The sequence below is a fragment of the Anabrus simplex genome, chromosome 2 (assembly GCF_040414725.1).
Source record: "Anabrus simplex isolate iqAnaSimp1 chromosome 2, ASM4041472v1, whole genome shotgun sequence".
Taxonomy (NCBI): domain Eukaryota; kingdom Metazoa; phylum Arthropoda; class Insecta; order Orthoptera; family Tettigoniidae; genus Anabrus; species Anabrus simplex.
The window spans coordinates 540,921,254-540,943,131 of record NC_090266.1 but is presented as its reverse complement, the minus strand read 5'-3'; the positions used below and the strand labels follow the sequence as shown (position 1 = coordinate 540,943,131).

The window sequence follows — 21,878 nt, the reverse complement described above, 5'->3', positions numbered from 1 at the left end:
CTCCTGTCCTCTGGTCCCCCACTGGACCCTGGACTCGGGTCGAACCGCCTGTCAGTTGTTCGGACGTCCACCTCTCCTGCCAGTTTAGCTGTCTGTCCTCTTCCGTTCGCCGGCTCTGTAGTACGATGGTCGCCGTTGTCAGCCGTCGCTATGCGGGCAGAATTCTCACTTGCAACTACCTTGCACATTCCTTTCTCTGTCAGCCGAGTATGCACTTCCGAAGTTGGTGAACTCAGTTGCTTACCCATTTCCTTCAGCTAGGTGTAGTGTAAGTCTCTAGTTCAGAGTTTCTACCTGTTCCTAAATGAAATGCTAGGATTTTCTGTTCTGCTATTGTCTCCCTATCCAAGTCCCTTTTCACCTAAATTGTTTCTCGTTTTAAATTCTAAGCAGGACTTTCATCAGACCCGAGACGAACTTTAATAGGCCTCTTCGCTTTTACTCTCACTGGTCTGTGCACTTCATCAGTGTCGGTTTTCCTGCAGTTTATCTTCATATGGGTGTTTATAATATCCAATACTTCACTCACTAAATCGTTTAAATCCTCATTTTCATTCTCCGCTATACCGTGGACGAAAATGTTTTTTCTCGTTGCTTCCTGGTTGATCATTTTCTGTTGTCACGTGGCTGGTCAGAAGTCTTCTTCTAATCCCTTCCCTTTAGCATTTAGTAATACTACGTCACCAGAATTCTCCACAGCCTTTACTATTATGATTATTTGCTCTTCGTTTACACACTCGTTTTATCTCCTTCATTTCAAAGTCCTGCTCACGTAGCCTATTAGCTCTCTATACTGAGAGTCAACTTAAGACCTTAGCGGTCCCTTTGATGTTAGTCAGACTTCTGGTCGGTGAAAAGGCTTCCGCAGCGCCAAATAGTTCCCTAAGTTTGTTACTTGTTCCTGAAGTCAGGAGCTTCCTTCAGTTTGGTTAGATATTCTGGTGAACTGACTTGATGAATTAAAATTTTTGCCCTGTATAAATATGGAAAATATATCACAGGTTGTATGTTATTCGGGTTCGTTACCAACTCTTATATTTCATACGTAGATGGCTGTGAATAGTTATTGTTCTCAGTGGTGTACGTAGCAAAATAATAATAATTTAATATGATATTGATATATTATTGCACTGTGTACTTAGTAAGTTTGTTCGAGTTCATTCCACTGTTGATAAGTTCGCATAATAGGTGGGACGTTGAAGATGGATCCAAGAAAACTGTTGGCAGTACTGGCTGCAACAGCGTGTTCACTGTTCAGTATTCATAATGGCTGCCAGCTGTGAGCAAGACGTGTGTGATGCTGTGACGCTTGAGTTCCCTGTGAAATACTTTAAAGCTAACAAAAGTAGAGGAAAATAAAGTAGAAAATCTAAACCAAATTGTTTTAAACGTTTACAGTAGCCTACGAGATTAGAATCCACTGTGGACTGTGGAAGACGTGAAAAAGTCTGCGCAGCTGGTCGGCGTTTCTGTGTACAGTGTTTACGCCGCTCGCTTGGAATGGAAAATCCAAGTCTCCAGGGAAAGAACGATGTGTCAGCTCAGCACTCGCCGTAAATAAAACAGGAAGGGCCTTAACACGGTATGGGAATAGGATCTTTGGCGTATTCGATGATAATAATAATAATAATAATAATAATAATAATAATAATAATAATGTGTACTTTACTTTATATTCGCAACCGCACTCTACCTACAGAAATGTTGTCATGAGAGGATCATAAGTTCGTTTTTACCTTCCGAATAACGAGACTACAGTATTTACAACATTCCTGGAAGCATTGTATTTTGCAATCCCACTCACCGGTGGGTTTTTCTGCTTTTTTAACTATGAGAAACTGCCACTGACAGTCGTTGCAAGAGAGCGGAATCGTATACGTATGTTGTAAGTCTCCATGTGCCTCACACAAATCGCATTATGAAACAAAGATAATTCTTGCTTCTCTTGCCTCGGAATTCGTCAGTAATCTGTTGGTTTTATATGGTCAATGAAGGAATAAATAGATATGGTACGTAATCAAAGTACAGCTATGTGAAAGGCAGTGATTTCGTTTGATGCTTCACTATTTCAGAATGAAGTACTGTACTTGTCAGATGGACGCACGGCGTTAATGATAAGCTGGTTGTGGCGGAGATGGAGAACTATGACGAGACGGGAAGGGGGAACAGGGGACGTGCTCACATGCGGAAGGATACTTTTCCTAAGCTCTTAACTTGAATTTCAGTATAGCTTGATCAGCCTAACAAGTCTCTCTATTTCCTTGGTCTTTTCAGTTGTTCCCAGCCGATTGTTCCCACTGGTCTAGGATTTATTTCTACACCGCCTATCACAAGTAGTACTGCCACTACTGCTTCCGCCATCAGAGTTACACGCATGTTCATTAAAACAACACCTCGAAAGACTAGAGATAGGAAGTCCATATTCACAGGACATGTTCATTAGTATGTTCTGCAGAAACGATTAGCATTTCAGTCACCTAGGTTCAGCATGTGTCCTGTTGCCTAGTAGGCACTGGGTCCTCCATGGACACTTAAATTGTTCCATGCGTGATGGCATCGACGCGTATAAGGCGCGAATGTCGTCATGGGGTATAGCCATTCATGCTGCACTCACCTGGTTCCACAGTTCATCTTTGGTGGTTGGCAACGGGTCACAGCGCCGCATTAGTCGTTTCACCATATCCCACACATTTTCGATTGGCGACAAGTTCGGTGATCGGGCTGGCCAGGGCAACAGTCTGACATCCTGTGACAACAAGAAGGCACGTGTTCGTGCAGCAACATGTGGTCGCGCAGTGTCCTACTGAAATATGGCGTCTGGGGTGTCGTGCAGAAAGGGTATGTGTACGGGTCGCAGGGTGTCATTCACGTAGGTCAAACTGGTCACAGTGCCCTGGACACACACCTACTGTGATTTGTGGTTGTACCCAATAGCATCCTACACCATAAGACCTTGAGATGGCGCTGTATGTCTTGTGCGAATGCAGTCAATGTGATGCCTCTTGCCTCTCCCCTCGTCTGCGGCGAACTAAACTGCGGCCATCATTTTCAAACGAACAGTACCTGGATTCGTCCTTAAACACTATCTGCTGCCATTCCTGCGCCCCCTGTGACGTCGTTCCGTACACCATTGCAGTCTACAATTTTTATTCACAGTAGTCAAAGGTAGGCGGAGAAGTGGACGACGCGCCAGTAACCCAGACCGTAATAAACGGCGACGGACGGTCACTCCTGATAGTGTACGATGTGTTATACTGTTCCACTATTGCGCTAGAGCCGAGGAGGACGCAGATCTGTCCTGCAATGCCATTAGCACGAGGTGTCGATTTTCTAGGGAGATGATCTGGGTGTTCTACGGCCTTCTGTGAACCATTCTGTGCACACCCGTTGCACTGCCGACACACTTCGACCCACACGTGCAGCAATTTCCCGCATGGATGCATCGCGTTCTCTCATGCCAATAATGCGCCCTCTTTCAAGATCACTCATTTGACGGTATGGTTCTCGCATACGTCTAAGAGGCATCTTGCACGTCTGCTCAAGTCAAACTGATCCATTACCTTCGGTTTATAGCGACAACGAGAGCCGCAGGCACATTTTACCAGTCAGTGGCAGTGCGCCAAGATATCGATGTGGACCTTGAACCTGAGAGCCGACATGGTTCGAATGTTAATCATTTCTTCAGAACATACTAATGCACATGCTCTGTGAAAATGAACTTCTTATCTCTAGTCTTTGAAGGTGTTCTGTTTTTTATGAACATGGGGGGTGTACCTGTAGCCCAGTTTGTTGTAGGTGAATATTCCCGTCTGTCCCAAGTCCACACTTCACTGGCCCATTCCATCGACCTATGGCCGCCCGGTAATGTTGCATGGCGATCTCCATATTCTTCACTCAGCACTGACAATACAATACAATACAATACAATACAATACAGTACAATACAACCTCTCGCTTCGCTATACTCGATTACAACAGAATGTTCTAATACCGTGAGGATTGTTCAAATGAAACACTGACTACTGTCTAGAAAGTATACGTATTGGAGAACATACACCATATCCTAACGGCAGCGTACTGATGATAGTTTGAAAGAATCTAAGTTAGTTATTCTCAACGTTCAGGCATTTGTCCTAAAACTGAACAAGTTTCTCTATACCCTGATGGTTGCTAATTGCTGGTTGAACTGGGGTTCCACAGCGTGATCGGTGGTGAATCTCTCACTCTCCTGGGCAGATGGGAGGTACTTTGACTGTATGGCGGGTAACCACTGACCGCAAAGAAAATAGCACCGACTGTCAATTGTTGCATTGGCAGCATATGGACGTGCGCTCAAGCACACTACATGACAGCTTCCCCTTCAATGCGTCTTCTTTGCACTAGAATTGTATAATGCCATGGAATATTCGTTTCGACGTAACCATTAAACTTGACTGTTGTTTTAACTTCTTTTTCTACATAGAGGCCATGTTTTAAGCTGTTATTAACACCAAAGCATGCAGTGCTGCCACTTCTTGGCTTTCCCATCAGTTATTTCAAATCAAATCAAAAATACTTTATTTGCAAATGAGGTGTCTACCTCGGTGGAAAATGATACACAAAAAAACGTTCTCAGCAACTAGATTTTAAATTATAAAGAAAAGAAAATATTTTTCTAAAATACAGCGTTATACATTTTACATTAACAATTTTTCTATTAAACACACAGCTCACCCCTACTAAATTCATATTTTTTTTACAAAATTCTACTCAAAATTCTGTACTTACACACATAATTAACCCATATGCAGTATGTGGAATCACTTCAAAAATACTAAAGAACTGCTATTTACATTGATTTTTTTTACACATTTTGGTACCTATCGTGCAATTGAATTGAAACACAATGTTGCCAGCTCTGTCTACGTTTCAGTCGAACAACCCTTAATATTTGTTCTGCAAATGTACAGCTAATCTCTTATGGTTTATAATAGGTACCTTCTTCGAAAGCTGCAGAGCTTTATTGCGCTGTCGAGCTTGCTCTCTTTCTTTCCAGCAATATTCATATTACAGTGTGTATGAATGAATGTTTACTTTGTTGCAGCACTCTTTGCAAAGGGAGAATGCTGGAACAGTCGTCAGTTTCTCAAATGCCTCGAAGATGAAAGTGAAGTAGTGCACGTCATTGACTTCTTGAAGATAAAACCTGATCTAAATACCTGCTAGTAAGTTGAGTAATACTAATATTACATTTCATATTTGGGACATAATTTCAACTGTTACTTAGTTAAAGCCTTCTTTAAAATATTTGGCTTTTAGCCCTATTAGCCACACAGCCAGCAAATGATTGAATGTTCACAATTGACATAACAATGTATACCTACATATACCTGAGTAGAAAGAATAGTTGTATAATAATATCGTTAAAGGAAATAACAGAGAACAGCACTTGCGGCAGTCTTTTCAAAACACACGTTCAGTCGATGTCCTAATATTCACAGTCAGTTCATTCCTTTGTATTTTCTCGTGTTAGGAAAACGACACAATATAATGTTTGGTTAAATAAGATAAATAAAATTCATGAATAATATACATTCTATTTTTAAGTTATTATTTCTGAGAAATTCAGCCAAAAATTCCATATACGAGTACAATGTGGTTGAAAGGAGAATGTAAACCAGGCAAGTTTGTAGGTAGTGGAGTTCCGGGTTTTGTCAGTTTTTGAACACAAATATTCGTGCTGAACTGTACTTTGTACAAATACAATATGGTTCAAATCTGCAACACAGTGGGGGAGAGGGTGCTGGGTAGGGGCGGTCATACTCACACGTGGCGGAGTCCAACAGTTTAATATGGTGAAGATGTTTGGCATAACATCCGTGTCCGAGTCTCGTGCGTATTAATGTTGTAAAATGACGTCTGGTGAGTTTGATGCCGACAAGCCGTGGTTTTGTAGGAACATTGGCTTGAAGTGCAGCATAATATCGTCATTTGTAAAGATCTCTTGTAGTCCATACCGTTGACCATTTCTCGTGAGTTTTCGTGCGGATAATGGGAAGGAAGTCTGTGTAAGGAAGCGGAATTGCTCGGAAGTGAGCTTAGGTGGTACTTTGTTTGGTTAGGATCAGTGACGGTTCGTACATGAAGGGCTTTTGGGCGCCGCCCCGCCGCCTTTTCAAAAGCATGTAACGTTATTTGACTCTGTAAATGATTACATAAAGAGATGGACAAATGTAGCGAAATCGAACTTATGTGGTGTGATATTCAGTTATACAATGTTTGTTATTTCGGCTGTAAATATGTTGCTTTTCTATTTTCAAAAAAATAGCAAAGGCTTTCAGTCCGTGGCTGCTGTCCAGCAAGCACGATGGTTTCTCTTTAGTCGTGGGCGCTCGGACTGTGGCAGCAGAGCTCTGAGTAGGTCCCCAGACTTTGCTAGTGTGCGGAGTGCAGCAGGAGCCTGGAAGGACAATGTTGGCTTGTCAGGGGAAGAAAGAGTGCAGGCGGGTATGATCTGTCCGGCAGAGCCCTGAGTAGGTCCCCAGACTTTGCTAGTGTGCGGGGTGTGTGAGGAGCCTGGAAGGACAATGTTGGCTTGTCAGGGGAAGAAAGAGCGCAGGCGGGTATGATCTGTCTGGTAGAGCCCTGAGTAGGTCCCAAGAGTTTGCAAGTGTGCGGGGTGTGCGAGAAGCCTGGAAGATCGATATGGCTTGTCAGACGTAAGAAGAGTGCAGGCGGCTGTAATCGCTGAACGAAGGAGCCCTCAGCAACATTGCCAAGCACTTTAAAATGTACCTAGGCCTTTTCTCCCTCGTCTTATGTTAATTGTTGTTAGAGATTAATTCCGAAATATTTTACAAAAAGAAACTAAAGTAAGTATTAAAATATAACCGTAACGTGACGGCACTATGTATAGGGTGGTCAAATTGTTGAACACGTTGTCATGCTTTGAAATTTGAGCAAGGAGAGAGAAATTCGGGAGTGCACTGTTTGTTTTCATGAATGTTGTTATTATCAGTTGTGATTGTGCTCAGTGAAACCGTGCTGTGCCATAATTGTCGGGATTGCATTAGCTGTTAGCCTGTTAATGTGTGTGTATAAATGCCATTGTAGTGTAGGTAATTAATTAATTAATTCATGTTGTAGTGCAAAACAGATTTCTATTCAGCCAGTGTCATCGGATTATTATTATTTTTTTTTTGCTAGGGGCTTTACGTCGCACCGACACAGATAGGTCTTATGGCGACGATGGGATAGGAGAGGGCTAGGAGTTGGAAGGAAGCGGCCGTGGCCTTAATTAAGGTACAGCCCCAGCATTTGCCTGGTGTGAGAAACCACGGAAAACCATCTTCAGGGCTGCCGATAGTGGGATTCGAACCTATCTCCCGGATGCAAGCTCACAGCTGAGCGCCTCTACGCGCACGGCCAACTCGCCCGGTGGATTATTATTATTATTATTATTATTATTATTATTATTATTATCATCATCATCATCATCATCATCATCATCATCTGTTTACCCTCCAGGTTTGGCTTTTCCCTCGGACTCAGCGAGGGATCCCACCTCTACCGCCTCAAGGGCAGTGTCCTGGAGCTTCAGACTCTTGGTCGGGGATACAACTGGGGAGAATGACCAGTACCTCGCCCAGGCGGCCTCACTTGCTATGCTGAACAGGGGCCTTGTGGAGGGATGGGGAGATTGGAAGGAATAGGCAAGGAAGAGGGAAGGAAGCGGCCGTGGCCTTAAGTTAGGTACCATCCCGGCATTCGCCTGGAGGAGAAGTGGGAAACCACGGAAAACCACTTCCAGGATGGCTGAGGTGGGAATCGAACCCACCTCTACTCAGTTGACCTCCCGAGGCTGAGTGGACCCCGTTCCAGCCCTCGTACCACTTTTCAAATTTCGTGGCAGAGCCGGGAATTGAACCCGGACCTCCGGGGGTGGCAGCTAATCACACTAACCACTACACCACAGAGGCGGTATTATTATTATTATTATTATTATTATTATTATTATTATTATTATTATTATTATTATTATTATTTTTGCGTTCCGGCCTTCTCAGGACCACGTTACAATTTCAATTGTTCCTCCTTAGTTGTTCTTTCCTTCTCTTCCAGTATTCCTTCATTGCTTCACTGTGCTTCTTTTTCCTGTCTTCAGTCCACTTTGTGCCTGTTTTCTTTTCCTTCCTCCCTTGGAATCCTTCCATTTGTAAGACTTTCTTCCTAAAAATCTTTCTTTCCAATAATTCTCCTTCTCGTATGTTGTTCCTTTCCAGGTCGTTCTTGACTTCTTGAATCCAGGTGGTGGTTGATTTCTTTTCCCAAAGGTACTTGAAGATTCGTTTAGTTAGTCTATTGTCATCCATTCTATAAATGTGTCCAAGAAATAGCAATCTCCTTTTTCTTATTGTTTCTGATATGTTTTCTATGTTCTGGTAAATTTAATTGTTACTTCTTAATTTCCAAAACCCTGCAATTCTTAGAGGACCTAATATTTTCCTTATAATTGTTCTTTCTAATATTTCTAATTTATCAAGCTTGTAGTTCAGTGCTAGACATTCGCTGGCATACAGGCTTTCTGGTTTCACTACTGTGCTGTAGTGCTTTATTTTAAGTTTTGTTGATAAGCACTTTTTGTTGTAAGTATTCTTAGTTATACCGTAAGCTCTTTCCATCTTTTGTATCCTCTCCTCTATAGCAGAATTTTCTAAACCATTTTCTTGAATTGTCTCACCCAAATATTTGAATTTCTTTACCTTTTCTACTTGACCAATATCCGTTAATAAAAACTTCGGGGCACTTTTTATATTCGTGAAAATTTTTGTTTTCTCGGCAGAGATTCTCAAGGCTGTCATGTTGGCTGTCTTTTCAAGGAGATCGACTTGCATTCCTGCATCTGTAAGGCTTTCTGAAAGTATGGCAAAGTCATCTGCAAATGCTAGGCAATTTATTGCAACACCTTTGTTCTTTTTCCCAAGAACGAGTGGCAATATTTTGGGTTCTTTCAGTTTTCATTCCAAATTCTTACATTTTTTTCCATGACACAATTGAAAAGGAGTGGAGATAAACCATCGCCCTGCCTGACACCTGTATTTATTTTGAAAGGTCGAGATATTTCACACATAAATTTTACTTTTTAGATAGTGTCTGTAAGGGTTTCACGAATTAGGTTTGCCAATTTAGTTTTAACTCCAAACTCACGGATTACTTTATATAGGGTTTCCCTATCAACAGAGTCAAAAGGTTTTTTAAAGTCAATAAATGTTACAACTATGTCTTTGGAGTTTATTAATCTGTGTCGAATTATAGATTTCAGGTTGAAAATCTGTTCAGAGCAAGATCTTCCCTATCTAAATCCACAACTATAATTATAATAATAATAATAATAATAATAATAATAATAATAATAATAATAATAATAATAATAATAATAATAATAATAATAATAATAATAATAATAATGCCCACCTCTGTGGTGTAGTGGTTAGTGTGATTAGCTGCCACCCCGGAGGCCCGGGTTCGTTCCTGCCACGAAATTTGAAAAGTGGTACGAGGGCTGGAACGGGGTCCACTCAGCCTCGGGAGGTCAAATGAGTAGAGGTGGATTCGATTCCCACCTCAGCCATCCTGGAAGTTGTTTTCCGTGGTTTCCCACTTCTCCTCCAGGAAAATGCCGGGATGGTACCTAACTTGAGGCCACGGGCGCTTCCCTCCCTCTTCCTCGTCTATCCGTTCCAATCTTCCCATCCCCCCACAAGGACCCTGTTCAGCATAGTAGATGAGGCCGCCTGGGCGAGGTACGGGTCATTCTCCCCACTTGTATCCCCCGACCCAATGTTTCACGCTGCAGGACACTGTCCTTGAGGCGGTAGAGGTGGGATCCCTCGCTGAGTCCGAGGGAAAACCCCACCCTGGAGGGTAAACAGATTAAGAAAGAAAATGTCAAGGTGATTCTTCACACCCTTTTCCGTTTTCAGACCGATTTCGATTTTCGCATCTTAGAGCAATCTATACTCAGTTCCCGATGGATCAAATAGGTTTCTTTCTTTGGTCTTATTAGGTCTTATTGCGACGATGGGATAGGAAAGGCCTAGGAAGTGGAAGGAAGCGGCCGTGGCCTTAATTAAGGTACAGCCCCGGCATTTGCCTGGTGTGAAAATGGGAAACCACGGAAAACCATCTTCAGGGCTGCCGACAGTGGGGCTCGAACCCACTATCTCCCGATTACTGGATACTGGCCGCACTTAAGCGACTGCAGCTATAGAGCTCGGTCAGACAGGTTTCGAGGTCATCGGAATACTTTCTCCTTCTTTACATATTTACACGGTCAGTTTAAAGGACTGTGTAGTCGAGGTGGTGATGAGGGTTCGACTCCCCATCAGGAAGACAGAAAATGTACAAATGAGAATTTCCCCTACTGGAAAGACACATGGCTCTGAGATTCACTCAATCTATACTAAAAATGAGTACCAAGTTAATTCCTGGGGATAAAGACGGCCGGGCGTTGAGCTAACCACTATACAGCGTGATTCAGCCGCCCCTTCCAATGTAGTTTTATGCAACCTACAATAGCCATTCCGTCCTGAAAACATCTGCCCTGCCGGTATGCTCAGACAACACAACCGGATATCTTGGTATTTACCACCTCACCATGGTAAGGCGCCGTAATGTTATACTCGTATGAAATACTGGAAGACATGCGTGTGCCTTCTAGATCATATGAACCTGACACGCCGGTGAAACACTAAATTGATATTGTGACCGCAGTAAAACTAATCATTGCTATAAGCTGCCCAGTGTGCCGAACGGAACCGTAGTGTAGTTGGTAAAGGCGTGTCGGAGCGGGATTGCATGTCAGCTGGGAGGTTCGAGTCCGCGGCGAAGGTCACGAATTTTTGAAATATTTGTTTAATACGTACCGCACACAATGTAAGTTCAATACCCGCTTTCATGCACATAATTTTTTTTTTTTTTGCTAGTTGCTTTACGTCGCGCCGACACAGATAGGTCTTATGGCGACGATGGGAAAGGGAAGGGCTGGGAGTGGGAAGGAAGCGGCCGTGGCCTTAATTAAGGTACAGCCCCAGCATTTGCCTGGTGTGAAAATAGGAAACCACGGAAAACCATTTTCAGGGCTGCCGACAGTGGGGTTCGAACCTACTATCTCCCGAATACTGGATACTGGCCGCACTTAAGCGACTGGAGCTATCGAGCTCGGTCATGCACATTATGTGTGAATTAATGTGTTTGTGGCCCTACGAAGGGCCGGTTAGTTAGCAGGCTGGACACATACAGACCGAAAATAACAGGAACACAACTGCGCTGAAAATGTGTTATCGAAGCAAATGCTCGATGTGATGACCGTTTTGGTTTATGCACATTCGGGCCCAGGGCCCAATAGATCGTCTTGCACGCTGAAGCATTCAAGATTGAATTGCTCGGCAGGCGTCCGTGATGAGTTGCCGGAGCTGGTTGGGGTTTTCCGGCGCTTGAGTGTAAACAGCGTTCTTCAATTACCCTCACAAGAAGAAGTCTAACGGCGTTAAATCCGGTGATCTGGCCGGCCAAGAAACAGGGCCTCCTTGTCCTATCCATTTCCCTGACAGTTCCTCGTTCAAATGGTTACGAACTGGCAAAGTCGAATGTGGTGGAGCTCCATCCTATTGCAACCACATCGTCAAACGATCGTGCAAGGGCACATCCTCCAGCAGCAGTGGGAGTTCCTGACGCAGAAAGTGCAGGTAGAGTGGGCTCGTCCAATGGCCCTCAAAGAAATAAGGTCCAATCAGGCGATCTCCCAAGATTCCACACTGAACATTCACTCCCCGTCGTACTTGATGGGCCGCCTGTCGCACCCATTGAGAATTGTCCGGACTCCAATTGTGGCGATTGACGTTCCCTTTATTGTGGAAGCACGATTCGTCCGAGAACAAGCTATGCGATACGAATGCTGCATCATTGTCAAGCCTGCCCAATAGCCACCGACAGAACACCATTCGAGCTTCGAAATCCCGCTCATGGAGCTCTCGGTGTAGCTCAAAATGGTATGGATGAAATTTATGTTCTTGCAGTTTCGCTGGCTGGCTCGTGTTCACCTGTCGTGCAATCGCCCTTGTACTGATGTGTGGATTATGTCGAGCTGCCTCCAGAACAGCCTCTTCTGTTTCACCCGATGTAATGGGCCTATCGCGGACTGGTGGCTGCTTGGAAATCACGTCTTTCAACACGGTGGATTGTCGTAGCAGCCGGGTGTCGCCTGTCGGGATACCGTTCCTGGTACAGACGTAGTGCCTCGCACACGTTTGGTCTTGCTCCCCCCATAAATGAGGAGCATGTCAAAGTATTCCTCTGTGGAAAACATGCCGAATGACAGCAGAGATTACACTACATTCAGGCCCTAACCAGCGGAGTATGCGCAGGGCACAAGATGAATAGCAGCGTCATTCTACTGTTTGAATGTGTCAAACGTGGGCCTGTGTTCACGTATTCAAACATCATACCGATGCAAGAATATTTGAACAATGCAGAATTCGAACCGCCGTTGGCACATTCCGTCGAGTGCTAGGGGAACGCCTAACCACATCCGCTACGCTACACTGATGAAAAAATGTTGGTAATACGACGAGAGCAGAGTACATAAGCCATCCTGTTCGGTGTTTATGACATTAATTACTGCACTGTTACCTACTTTTATGCATTGATTCCCCTCTTCGTTACACCCGGTCAGGAGGCACGACACGTACATGGTAAAAGGACGTTGCTACATGATTTCAAGGTGTTCGCGAACGGATGATATAACATTTCGCTAGGGTTCAGAATCGTGTGCAAAATGTGCTCACTGAACATTCGTACCTTGCAGTACGCCTGCAGGTGAACAGCACCCCTATAACCAGGTGCACGTTAGTTGGGCTGCAGCAAACGATATTGAAAGGGGCTGCTGAATCACCGTGTACTACTTAATTTCGAGATTACAAAGACAGTCAAAGTTATGGAATTAATATCATATCAACTAGGGATGGGTCGGTATCAGTTTTTCTCGATACTCGATACTGTTATTTCTACTTATAGTTTCAATACGAAATAGAATGTTGGGAGAACTGTTTAATGCCACAAAATTTAAAACCATCAGTATACTTATTTTTAAACTCCATGTGAGACATTTAAAAGCAAAATGCATTTTTGAAACAGTCCACTTTTATAATTTTTGTTAAAAAAATACTAGCATTCTCACTCTATCGGGGTCAAGTCTACTTCTTTTTTTGTCACATATGAGTCCTGCTGTGCTAAATAGTCTTTCAGAGGAAACTGCTGCAGATGGAATACACAAATATTTAGTAGCTTTTTTTTTTTTTTTTTTTTTTTTTTTTTTTTTTTTTTAGTTTTGGAAATTTTGAATTTGTTTTCCAGTAATACAGTGCAATAGAAGGAGGAAGTGACACATCGTCGTTGAGATATGCAGTGATTTCTTCTTGGGGACTGTAGAGTTTAATTCCAACGCGTAGGTTCATCCTGAATCAAGCAGTGTTGTGGTTCTGAAAGATGCTTCTGTGCCGCTTTGAGAATCTTAGTGGATTTTGAGGAGTGTTTGAAACTCCCAACTAGTTTCCTGCATGACGAAACGAGACTTTCAATATTTTTTAAAGTGAAAAGTCCATGCTTTAAAACAAGTTGGAATGTATGAACTAAACACGACAGGTGGATAGAGTTTCCTAACTTCAGAGCATTTACAACATTGCGACCGTTATCATGTATCACACGATCGTTAATTTATCAATTAAACTCCAAGTTTTGAAAGTTTTGTTTTAAAAAATTTGTTAAATATTCACCAGTGTGGCTCACTTCTTCAAATGGTATCACTTCAATGCATATATGTTTAAGATTATAGTCCAGGTCCACAAAATGAACGGTGACACTTAAATAATCGTCGCAGACTGTTGATGTCCACATATTCTTCGTAACAACTAGGCTGTTCGCATTTTGGAGCTCTTTTCTTACTCTTCTTTCCACTTCTTCGTAAAGTTCTGGAATTATTTGATTAGATATTTGCTTACGAGAAGGCATAGCATATCTGCTGTAGGTTCAAGATACTTAATCAGTTCCTTAAATCCTTCATCCTCAACAATGCTCAATGGTTGGTTATCTTTGCATACCACTGTAGCAATTTTTCTGGTAACTGCCTCCGACCGATTATCACCTGGTTTAAATGCAGATTTATTGTCCATAAATGATTGAAGTATAGGTGGAGACTGTTGAGAGAATGATGGTGGTGTTGATGCCGATGTCGTCGATGACCGTGAAAGAAGAGTCACAGACCCATCTACTATTACTTCTTCAGAAGTTGCCCGGCTCCATAGTTAAGTGGTTAGCGTGCTGGCCTTTGATCACAGGGGTCCCGGGTTCGATTCCCGGCGGGGTAGGGAATTTTAACCTTCATTGGTTAATTTCGCTGGCACGGGGGTGGGTGTATGTGTCGTCTTCTTCATAATTTCATCATCATCATCATCATCATGACGCGCAGGTCGCCTACGGGAGTCAAATCAAAAGACCTGCACCTGGCGAGCCGAAATTGTCCTCGGACACTCCCGGCACTAAAACCGATACGCCATTTCATTTTTTCTTCAGAAGTTAAATTTCCACTCCCGCATAATTTTTATTAAGATGTTCTGAAAAAGCAGTTTTGTGCACGGATGTGACATATGTTTTTTAGGTTACTGGTGTTGTGAGATTTTCCACCACGCGAAAAACTCTTTTAAAAATGAGACAAATAAGCGCGATCATCACAATGGGGGTCTATTTGAAAATAGTTCCACTCTTCATTCATATTGAATGCGAATTCATATGGTATGGTATAGTTGAGGATAAAACATGCTGGCCTCAGTTCTTGGAAGCAAGCCGGAAGCCAGCTGTCAATCCCATCCTGCACCCTGCTGAGTTAATGAGCTCCATGTGATTCCTGCTTGGTACGGAGCGGTTGCTAAACCACTCACTTCATTCTTGATTCTTTCTTCGTGCCGAGTGCAGTGCAGTGACCTAGTGAACATTATTAATAGCAACATATGAAATAACTGATATTTGTAATATTTATAACTTATCAGTTTAGCGCAAGAGCAGTAATATGTCGGTCTTCTTCCGGCCGTGGGTAAATTAAGAATCACAGTGTAACGAAGCGGAATTAAATCAGCTACCTGGACCTTCTTGTTCTTCTTCTCCTCCTTCACCAAGAACTCCAACTAAAAGTGGCAAAAATGTGATTGGCAGAGGTGTTAAATTATGATAACAAACCGTGATGTTGGTGAGGAAGATTAAAAATTTCTTATGAGGTGTTTAAGGAAATGGCGGTGTTATAACTGGTAAAAATGTAAATAATTTATCATCGGAAGCGACAGGAATCTGTGTTACTACGTTGAAAAAAGTTGTTAAAATCAGTGATTTCAATACCTATGTAACCCCAACTAAAAAGAAAGTTCGAAAGCAGAAATTTAAATTTGATATAATAGACGATTTCACTCGGGACCTGCTTCGTCGAATAGTTTTTGAGTATTAATAATAATAATAATGTTATTTGCTTTACGTCCCACTAACTACTTTTTAAGGTCTTCGGAGACGCCGAGGTGCCGGAATTTAGTCCCGCATGAGTTCTTTTACGTGCCAGTAAATCTACCGACACGGGGCTGTCGTATTTGAGCACCTTCAAATACCATCGGACTGAGCCAGGAGTTTTTGAGTATTATAAGGAAGGTAAATCTCCAACAATAGGTAACCTAAACAGAATCAATGAAACAGAAGACAGCTGGAACAGATTATCAGTTTCTCAGTATGGGGTGATGATGATGCTTGTTGTTTAAAGGGGCCTAACATCTAGGTCATCGGCCCAGTATGGGGCGAAGACACGTTGTCGTCTTCTGAAAAGTATGGAGTTGAAATACCTTTCTGTATCTAAACAGTGTTTAAAAGCTGAAATAATTGCTTGGCGGTACAGATATCTTCAAGATATGCAAGATCTCCGGGCCCAAGGTTATGCTGACGTACACCTACATGAAACGTGGTTCGACAATAACTGTTGCAGATTGAAGAACTGGACAGACGATTCTGACAATTATGCTGTAACAACCCAATTGAATAAAGGCGATAGAAGCGTTATTGTTCATTGCGGTGGACGGTTTGGTTTTATTAGTGATGCTCTTCTAGTTACACATACTAAAATGGCGGATGCTCCTGCGATTACCGTGGCAGCATGAAATCGGAAATCTTTGAAAACTGGTTTGGAGGGAAGATACTAGGACGCTTAGAAGGACCATCTCTGATAGTTATGGACAATGCCTCTTACCACAGCCGTGTATTTAGCACTAAACCCAATCAATCCTGGAAAAAAGCTCGAATCCTTCAACATATGATCGATGAAAATATTCCTGTCCCTCATCCTGTTCCTGTAATAAAGTACTTCTCGAAATGATTGCGGAGAACACGCCTATTTGAGAAAGAAAAATGTATGTTGTAGACAAACTGGCAGCCAGTTATGGATACACAGTCTTGCGCATACCACCATACCACTGCATATTTAATCCCATTGAGATGGTGTGGGTGGAGATAAAAAGGAGGACCCCATCAAGAAACTATTCAATCATTGAAGGAAGCCTGTATGCTCGTGACACCTGACAAGTGGAGAAATTATACCAGCCACGTAGGGAAAATAGAAAATAGCTACAAGAACATCCAGTCCATTTTTGACAATGAGAGGATTTGTATACAGCTAACAGATTCTTCTGATTCTGAAGAGGAAGACGACGAGGATTATGGTAAAATTTTAATAAGAAGAAATTTCATCGATTAATGGTTAATAATTATGCATATCATGATACTGGATTTAGAATGTTAATCTAGTAGTATTTCTTGTAATATTTTCTTTCCATGGAATTGCTTGTTGTACTCTTGTAGTAGTAGTAGTTGTTGTTCTAGTTGGGTAATTATGTTTTAACTTTATTATCACACTACTGTAAGTGACCATTGCCACGTGTTCCCAACTGGGATGTATTTTTTATAATAATAATAATAATAATAATAATAATAATAATAATAATAATAATAATAATAAATAGTTTTTCTGGAGATCCAAACGTCAAATTAAATGTATTTTTCCCTTTTACAAATATTTATGAACAATAAAGTAAAAGTAAGGAATAACAATAATCCAACCTATCTGAAGCTTTTTGCGGTATGGAAAACACCTAAAGTGGGAGTTAACGCCTTACAGTGTATTGCTTTCCCTTCAGATGCTACCGTCTGGGCTACGGAGGAGCCAATAATTATATTAATTATGAATAATTAATAATAATAATTCAGTTGTCACTTCATTCAGTGTGAATACATTATTATTTTCACTTTTCAAAATGGTTTACATTAGAAGGTGTGGAGCCTATTCGTGGGATAAAATTGGGTAATTTGAACATTCATTCTGTTAACAATGATATGTTAATGGCAACAACAACAACAAATTATATTATTATTAATTTGGCTATTTCAGCCTTATAATGTTCCGACATTTACGTGAAATGGAAAACTACAGAAATAATTTCAAGAACAGCCGACGGTGGGATTTGAACCCACGGCACCTTCCAACTTGGGGTTACTAGCCCGTCGCCCTATCACTGAGCAAGTCCAGTTTTATGTGTCGTGTAAGTTTATGTTTTAGTATTCAGGGGTCTCTTTCGTTACCTCATAACCTACTTTAGATCGCCATAATACAATATTAACATTGTCCGACTCATTGACTGAATGGTCAGCGTTGAGGCCTTCGGTTCAGAGGACCCGGGTTCGATTCCCGGCCGGGTCAGGGATTTTAATCGCCTCTGATTAATTCTTCTGACTCGGGGACTTTGTATTTGTGTTTATCAACACTTCCCTCTTCATATTCACACAACACACTACACTACCAACCACCACAGAAACACGCAATAGTGATAAGATCCCTCCATATAGGGTTGGCGTCAGGAAGGGCATTCTGCCGTAAAACAGGGCAAAATCCACATGTGCGACACAGTTCGCACCCGCGACCCCACAGGTGTGGGAAAAGTAGTAGAAAAAGAATAATAATAATAATAATACAATATTAACATTATTTTGTCGTGTCTAAATTTCCGAGCTACAAATAATAATAATAATAATAATAATAATAATAATAATAATAATAATAATAATAATAATAATAATTGTTTATATCGAAATGACAAATAAATTCCATAAATATGTTTTATTCCTGCTCTGGCTCGTTTGGTGCTAATGAGGTAGACGATTTGACAACTCTGACTACAGCAATAAGCCGCTAATAGACACCGGGCTGCCGCTGGAGGGTAGTGATGTCACGTAGAGGTAGCAGTTTGATGAATGTCCGGGGAGGGGACTAATGCTCACAGTAGGTGGTCAACCGCATTAGGCCTTGCCTAACGTTTGGTATTCCCGAAGAAGATATCTGTTTACCTGCGTTGATATTTCTAGTTATCTCCAGACAAGCAAGTGGGAAGATCCAAAAATGAAGGTAATGAGGACCAACCCCACCACATGCAGGTTCTAATTCCACACTAGCAAAGAACTGTCAATTACTGGTAGATTCCGTGCCTTCTCAATATCTTCAGCCACTCATAGACCAATAACCTAGATGTTAGAGCCGTTGAAACAACAGACATCATCATTTCATACTCGTCTATGTTCAATCCTTACGTTACCATGCATTTTTTTGCTTTTCTCCTGTTTTTACGTCGCACTGACATAGATATCCCTAACGGCGAGGTGTAGAGTTAGGAAGGAATGAACTGTAACTTCAAGCTGCCTTCTGTGAAAATGGGAAACGATGGAAAACCATCTTCTACGCTGCCGACAGTGGGATTCGAACCTACAATCTCCCAAATGCAAACTTGTTTTGCTAGTGGCTTTACGTCGTATCGACACAGATAGGTCTTATTGCGACGATGGGATAGGAAAGGCCTGGGAGTGGGATGGAAGCGGCAGTGGCCTTAATTAAGTTACATTTGCCTGGTGTGAAAATGGGAAACCACGGAAAACCATCTGCAGGGCTGCCGACAGTGGGATTCCAACCCACTATCTCCCGGATGCAAGCTCACAGACGCGCGCCCCTAACCGCACGGCCAACTTGCCCGGTCGAATGCAAACTAACAGCTACGTAACCCAAGCTGCGTAACCATCTCACTCGATTATTAAAATCAGTCTACGTGACTCAGTGACACCTGGAACTTGCCCTCCTCATCCTGCATGTGATGAGTACACTGATAAAATGACAGTCCTAATTTCTGCAGTCACCAAATCTATCGACATCACACCGAGCTCGATAGCGGCAATCGCTTAAGTGCAACCAGTATCCAGTATTAGGGAGATAGTGCGTTCGAATCCCACTGTCGGCAGCCCTGAAAATGGTTTTCCGTGGTTTCCCATTTTCACACTAGGCAAATGCTGGGGCTGTACCTTAATTAAGGCGAAGGCCTCTCCCTTCCCACTCCTAGCCCTTTCCTGTCCCATTGTCGCCATAAGACCTATCTGTGTCGATGCGAAGTAAGCAACTTGTTAAAAAATCCACATCACCTAATACTTTTGCTTGTAAAGTAGAAACTCTGTTGGACCCTACGTGCTGCGGTCTTCACGATGAAAACTCCTATCCCTACTGATACCACTTAGTTTCCTAGTTTTTAATTTTCTCCCCTTACTTGAACATCACTAATTCGTGACACGCCGAATTGCATCTTATTTCCTAGCTGCGCGGCTTGGGTCACGTAGCTATGAGCTTGTATTAGGGAGAAGTGGGTTCGATTCCCACTGTTGGCAGCCCTGAAGTTGTTTTTCCCTAGTTTCCGTTTATTACCTTAATTAAGGCCACGGTCGCTTCTTTCCCACTAGAAGTACTTTCCTATTTCATCGTCTCCATAAGACATGTTTGTGTCGGTGCAACGTAAAGCAAATTTTGTTCCTTACCACATAAAGTAATTATCTTCTTTCACATTCCTAACACAGTAATGTTTTCTTATTTTTCAGTCGCCTTGCCGTCAGCTTATCAACTTGCAGCGGAAAATCAATGCCATATGATCGTAACTGTGCAAGACAAAATGGAGTAGTTAAGGAAATCATACACTCCTTCTTCACCCAGTCGAGCTGTGGAATTGTTCGCAGTAATGCCTCCAAAAACTTTCAAGCAAAATACATCTACATTTTGTTAGCCTTTTCAGTAGCAACATTGATCAAGTTTTGAAATAATCGATAATAAAAATGGGTGACCTCACCTAAATTTCATCAAATATATTTTCAGTGATAATTTAATATCATGTAACGTAAGGTACTACAGTAGTAGGGATGAGGTTGCTGTTTCAGTACGTGAATAAGTATGAGAAATACTAGTGTTAGAGGTAGGCTGCTTATTACGTGATAAATATGAGGACAATAGTACTAGAGGTAGGCTGTTTAGTACGTGGTAAGTATGAGAAATACTAGTATTTGAGGTAGACTGTTCATTACGTGTTAAGTATGAGCTACATTAGTACTAGAGGTAGGCTGTTTAGTACGTGGTAAGTATGAGAAATACTAGTATTAGAGGTAGACTGTTTATTACGTGTTAAGTATGAGCAACATTAGTACTGTATGAGCAACATTAGTACTAGAGGTAGGCTGTTTAGTACGTGGTAAGTATGAGAAATACTAGTATTAGAGGTAGACTGTTTATTACGTGTTAAGTATGAGCAACACTAGTACTAGAGGTTGGCTGTTTAGTACGTGGTAAGTATGAGAAATACTAGTATTAGAGGTAGACTGTTTATTACGTGTTAAGTATGAGCAACACTAGTACTAGAGGTTGGCTGTTTAGTACGTGACATCAGAAATACTATTACTAGGGGTAGCTGTTTACCGGGCGAGTTGGCCGTGCGGTTAGGGGGCGCGGCTGTGAGCTTGCACCCGGGAGATAGTGGGTTCGAACCCCACTGTCAGCAGCCCTGAAGATGGTTTTCCGTAGTTTTCCATTTTCACACCAGGCAAATGCTGGGGCTGTACCTTAATTAAGGCCACGGCCACTTCCTTCCCATTCATAGCACTTTCCTATCCCATCGTCGCCATAAGACCTATCTGTGTCGGCGCGACGTAAAGGTAATAGCAAGTAGAGGTAGCTGTTTAGTAGGTGATAAATACTATTGTAACCTGTTGGCGGGGTAGATAAATGAAGACAGAACCTGGTAGCGTTCCATTTCTAAAAGTTATTACCTAGTTACTAAGACTATACATTAACACTCAGGATCACCGAGCTCACAACTTACACTCATGACTCATGAGGTCATGACACACAATTACCCAGTAAGCGATCTCTCTTATTCTCACTGTTTAATTACATTAATACATACAGACTCCGGTCACTCGCACTTCAGACTAACTCAGTCACACAGTCCTATAGTTCCCGCTATCACAGCCCACAGTTCACAGCTCGGGCACGATAGTCTTGCCGCTCAGGATGATGTTCGCTGTCCACCTCCGATAGAACTCGGTTCACAGCCCCATGCCGACATTCTAGTGTTCTCTTCCACGCAGGACGAGAACACGCGCGATGTTCTCCTCCAGCAGCTGGCCGCAAGAGACATGACTCACGATGACAGGTGTCAGAACGGGACCACAGTTCGACGGAAGAACACTCCACAGACTGCCCCACTCAACTCCAGGCCGCGATTCCCTCTCGTCTACTAGCTGGCACCTCCACTAACTGACGGAGCTCACACGGAGCTCACCCGTGACTGTAGCACTCTTCGTTCTCCTTCGCTCACACCGAGTACACACACTGACTGAACTGAACTGCCTCCGCTCTGGTCCGTCGGCTTACATACACTTGGCCGGCCCTTCGAGATACATCGGCG

The 21,878-nt window shown here is 42.4% G+C and overlaps 1 protein-coding gene across 1 annotated transcript in view; it reads left to right on the top strand.

The window, feature by feature from the left end:
- The window catches only part of LOC136862920 (uncharacterized), a 94,028-nt gene extending 73,731 nt beyond the window's left edge, over positions 1–20,297 (top strand). Inside the window, exons 4-5 of the mRNA XM_067139202.2 lie at positions 5,084–5,204; positions 20,023–20,297. Coding sequence (XP_066995303.2) covers positions 5,084–5,204; positions 20,023–20,236 — 335 coding nt within the window. The 3' untranslated portion in view covers positions 20,237–20,297. The remainder of the gene's footprint in view (positions 1–5,083; positions 5,205–20,022) is intronic.
- The last annotated feature ends 1,581 nt before the right edge of the window (positions 20,298–21,878 follow it).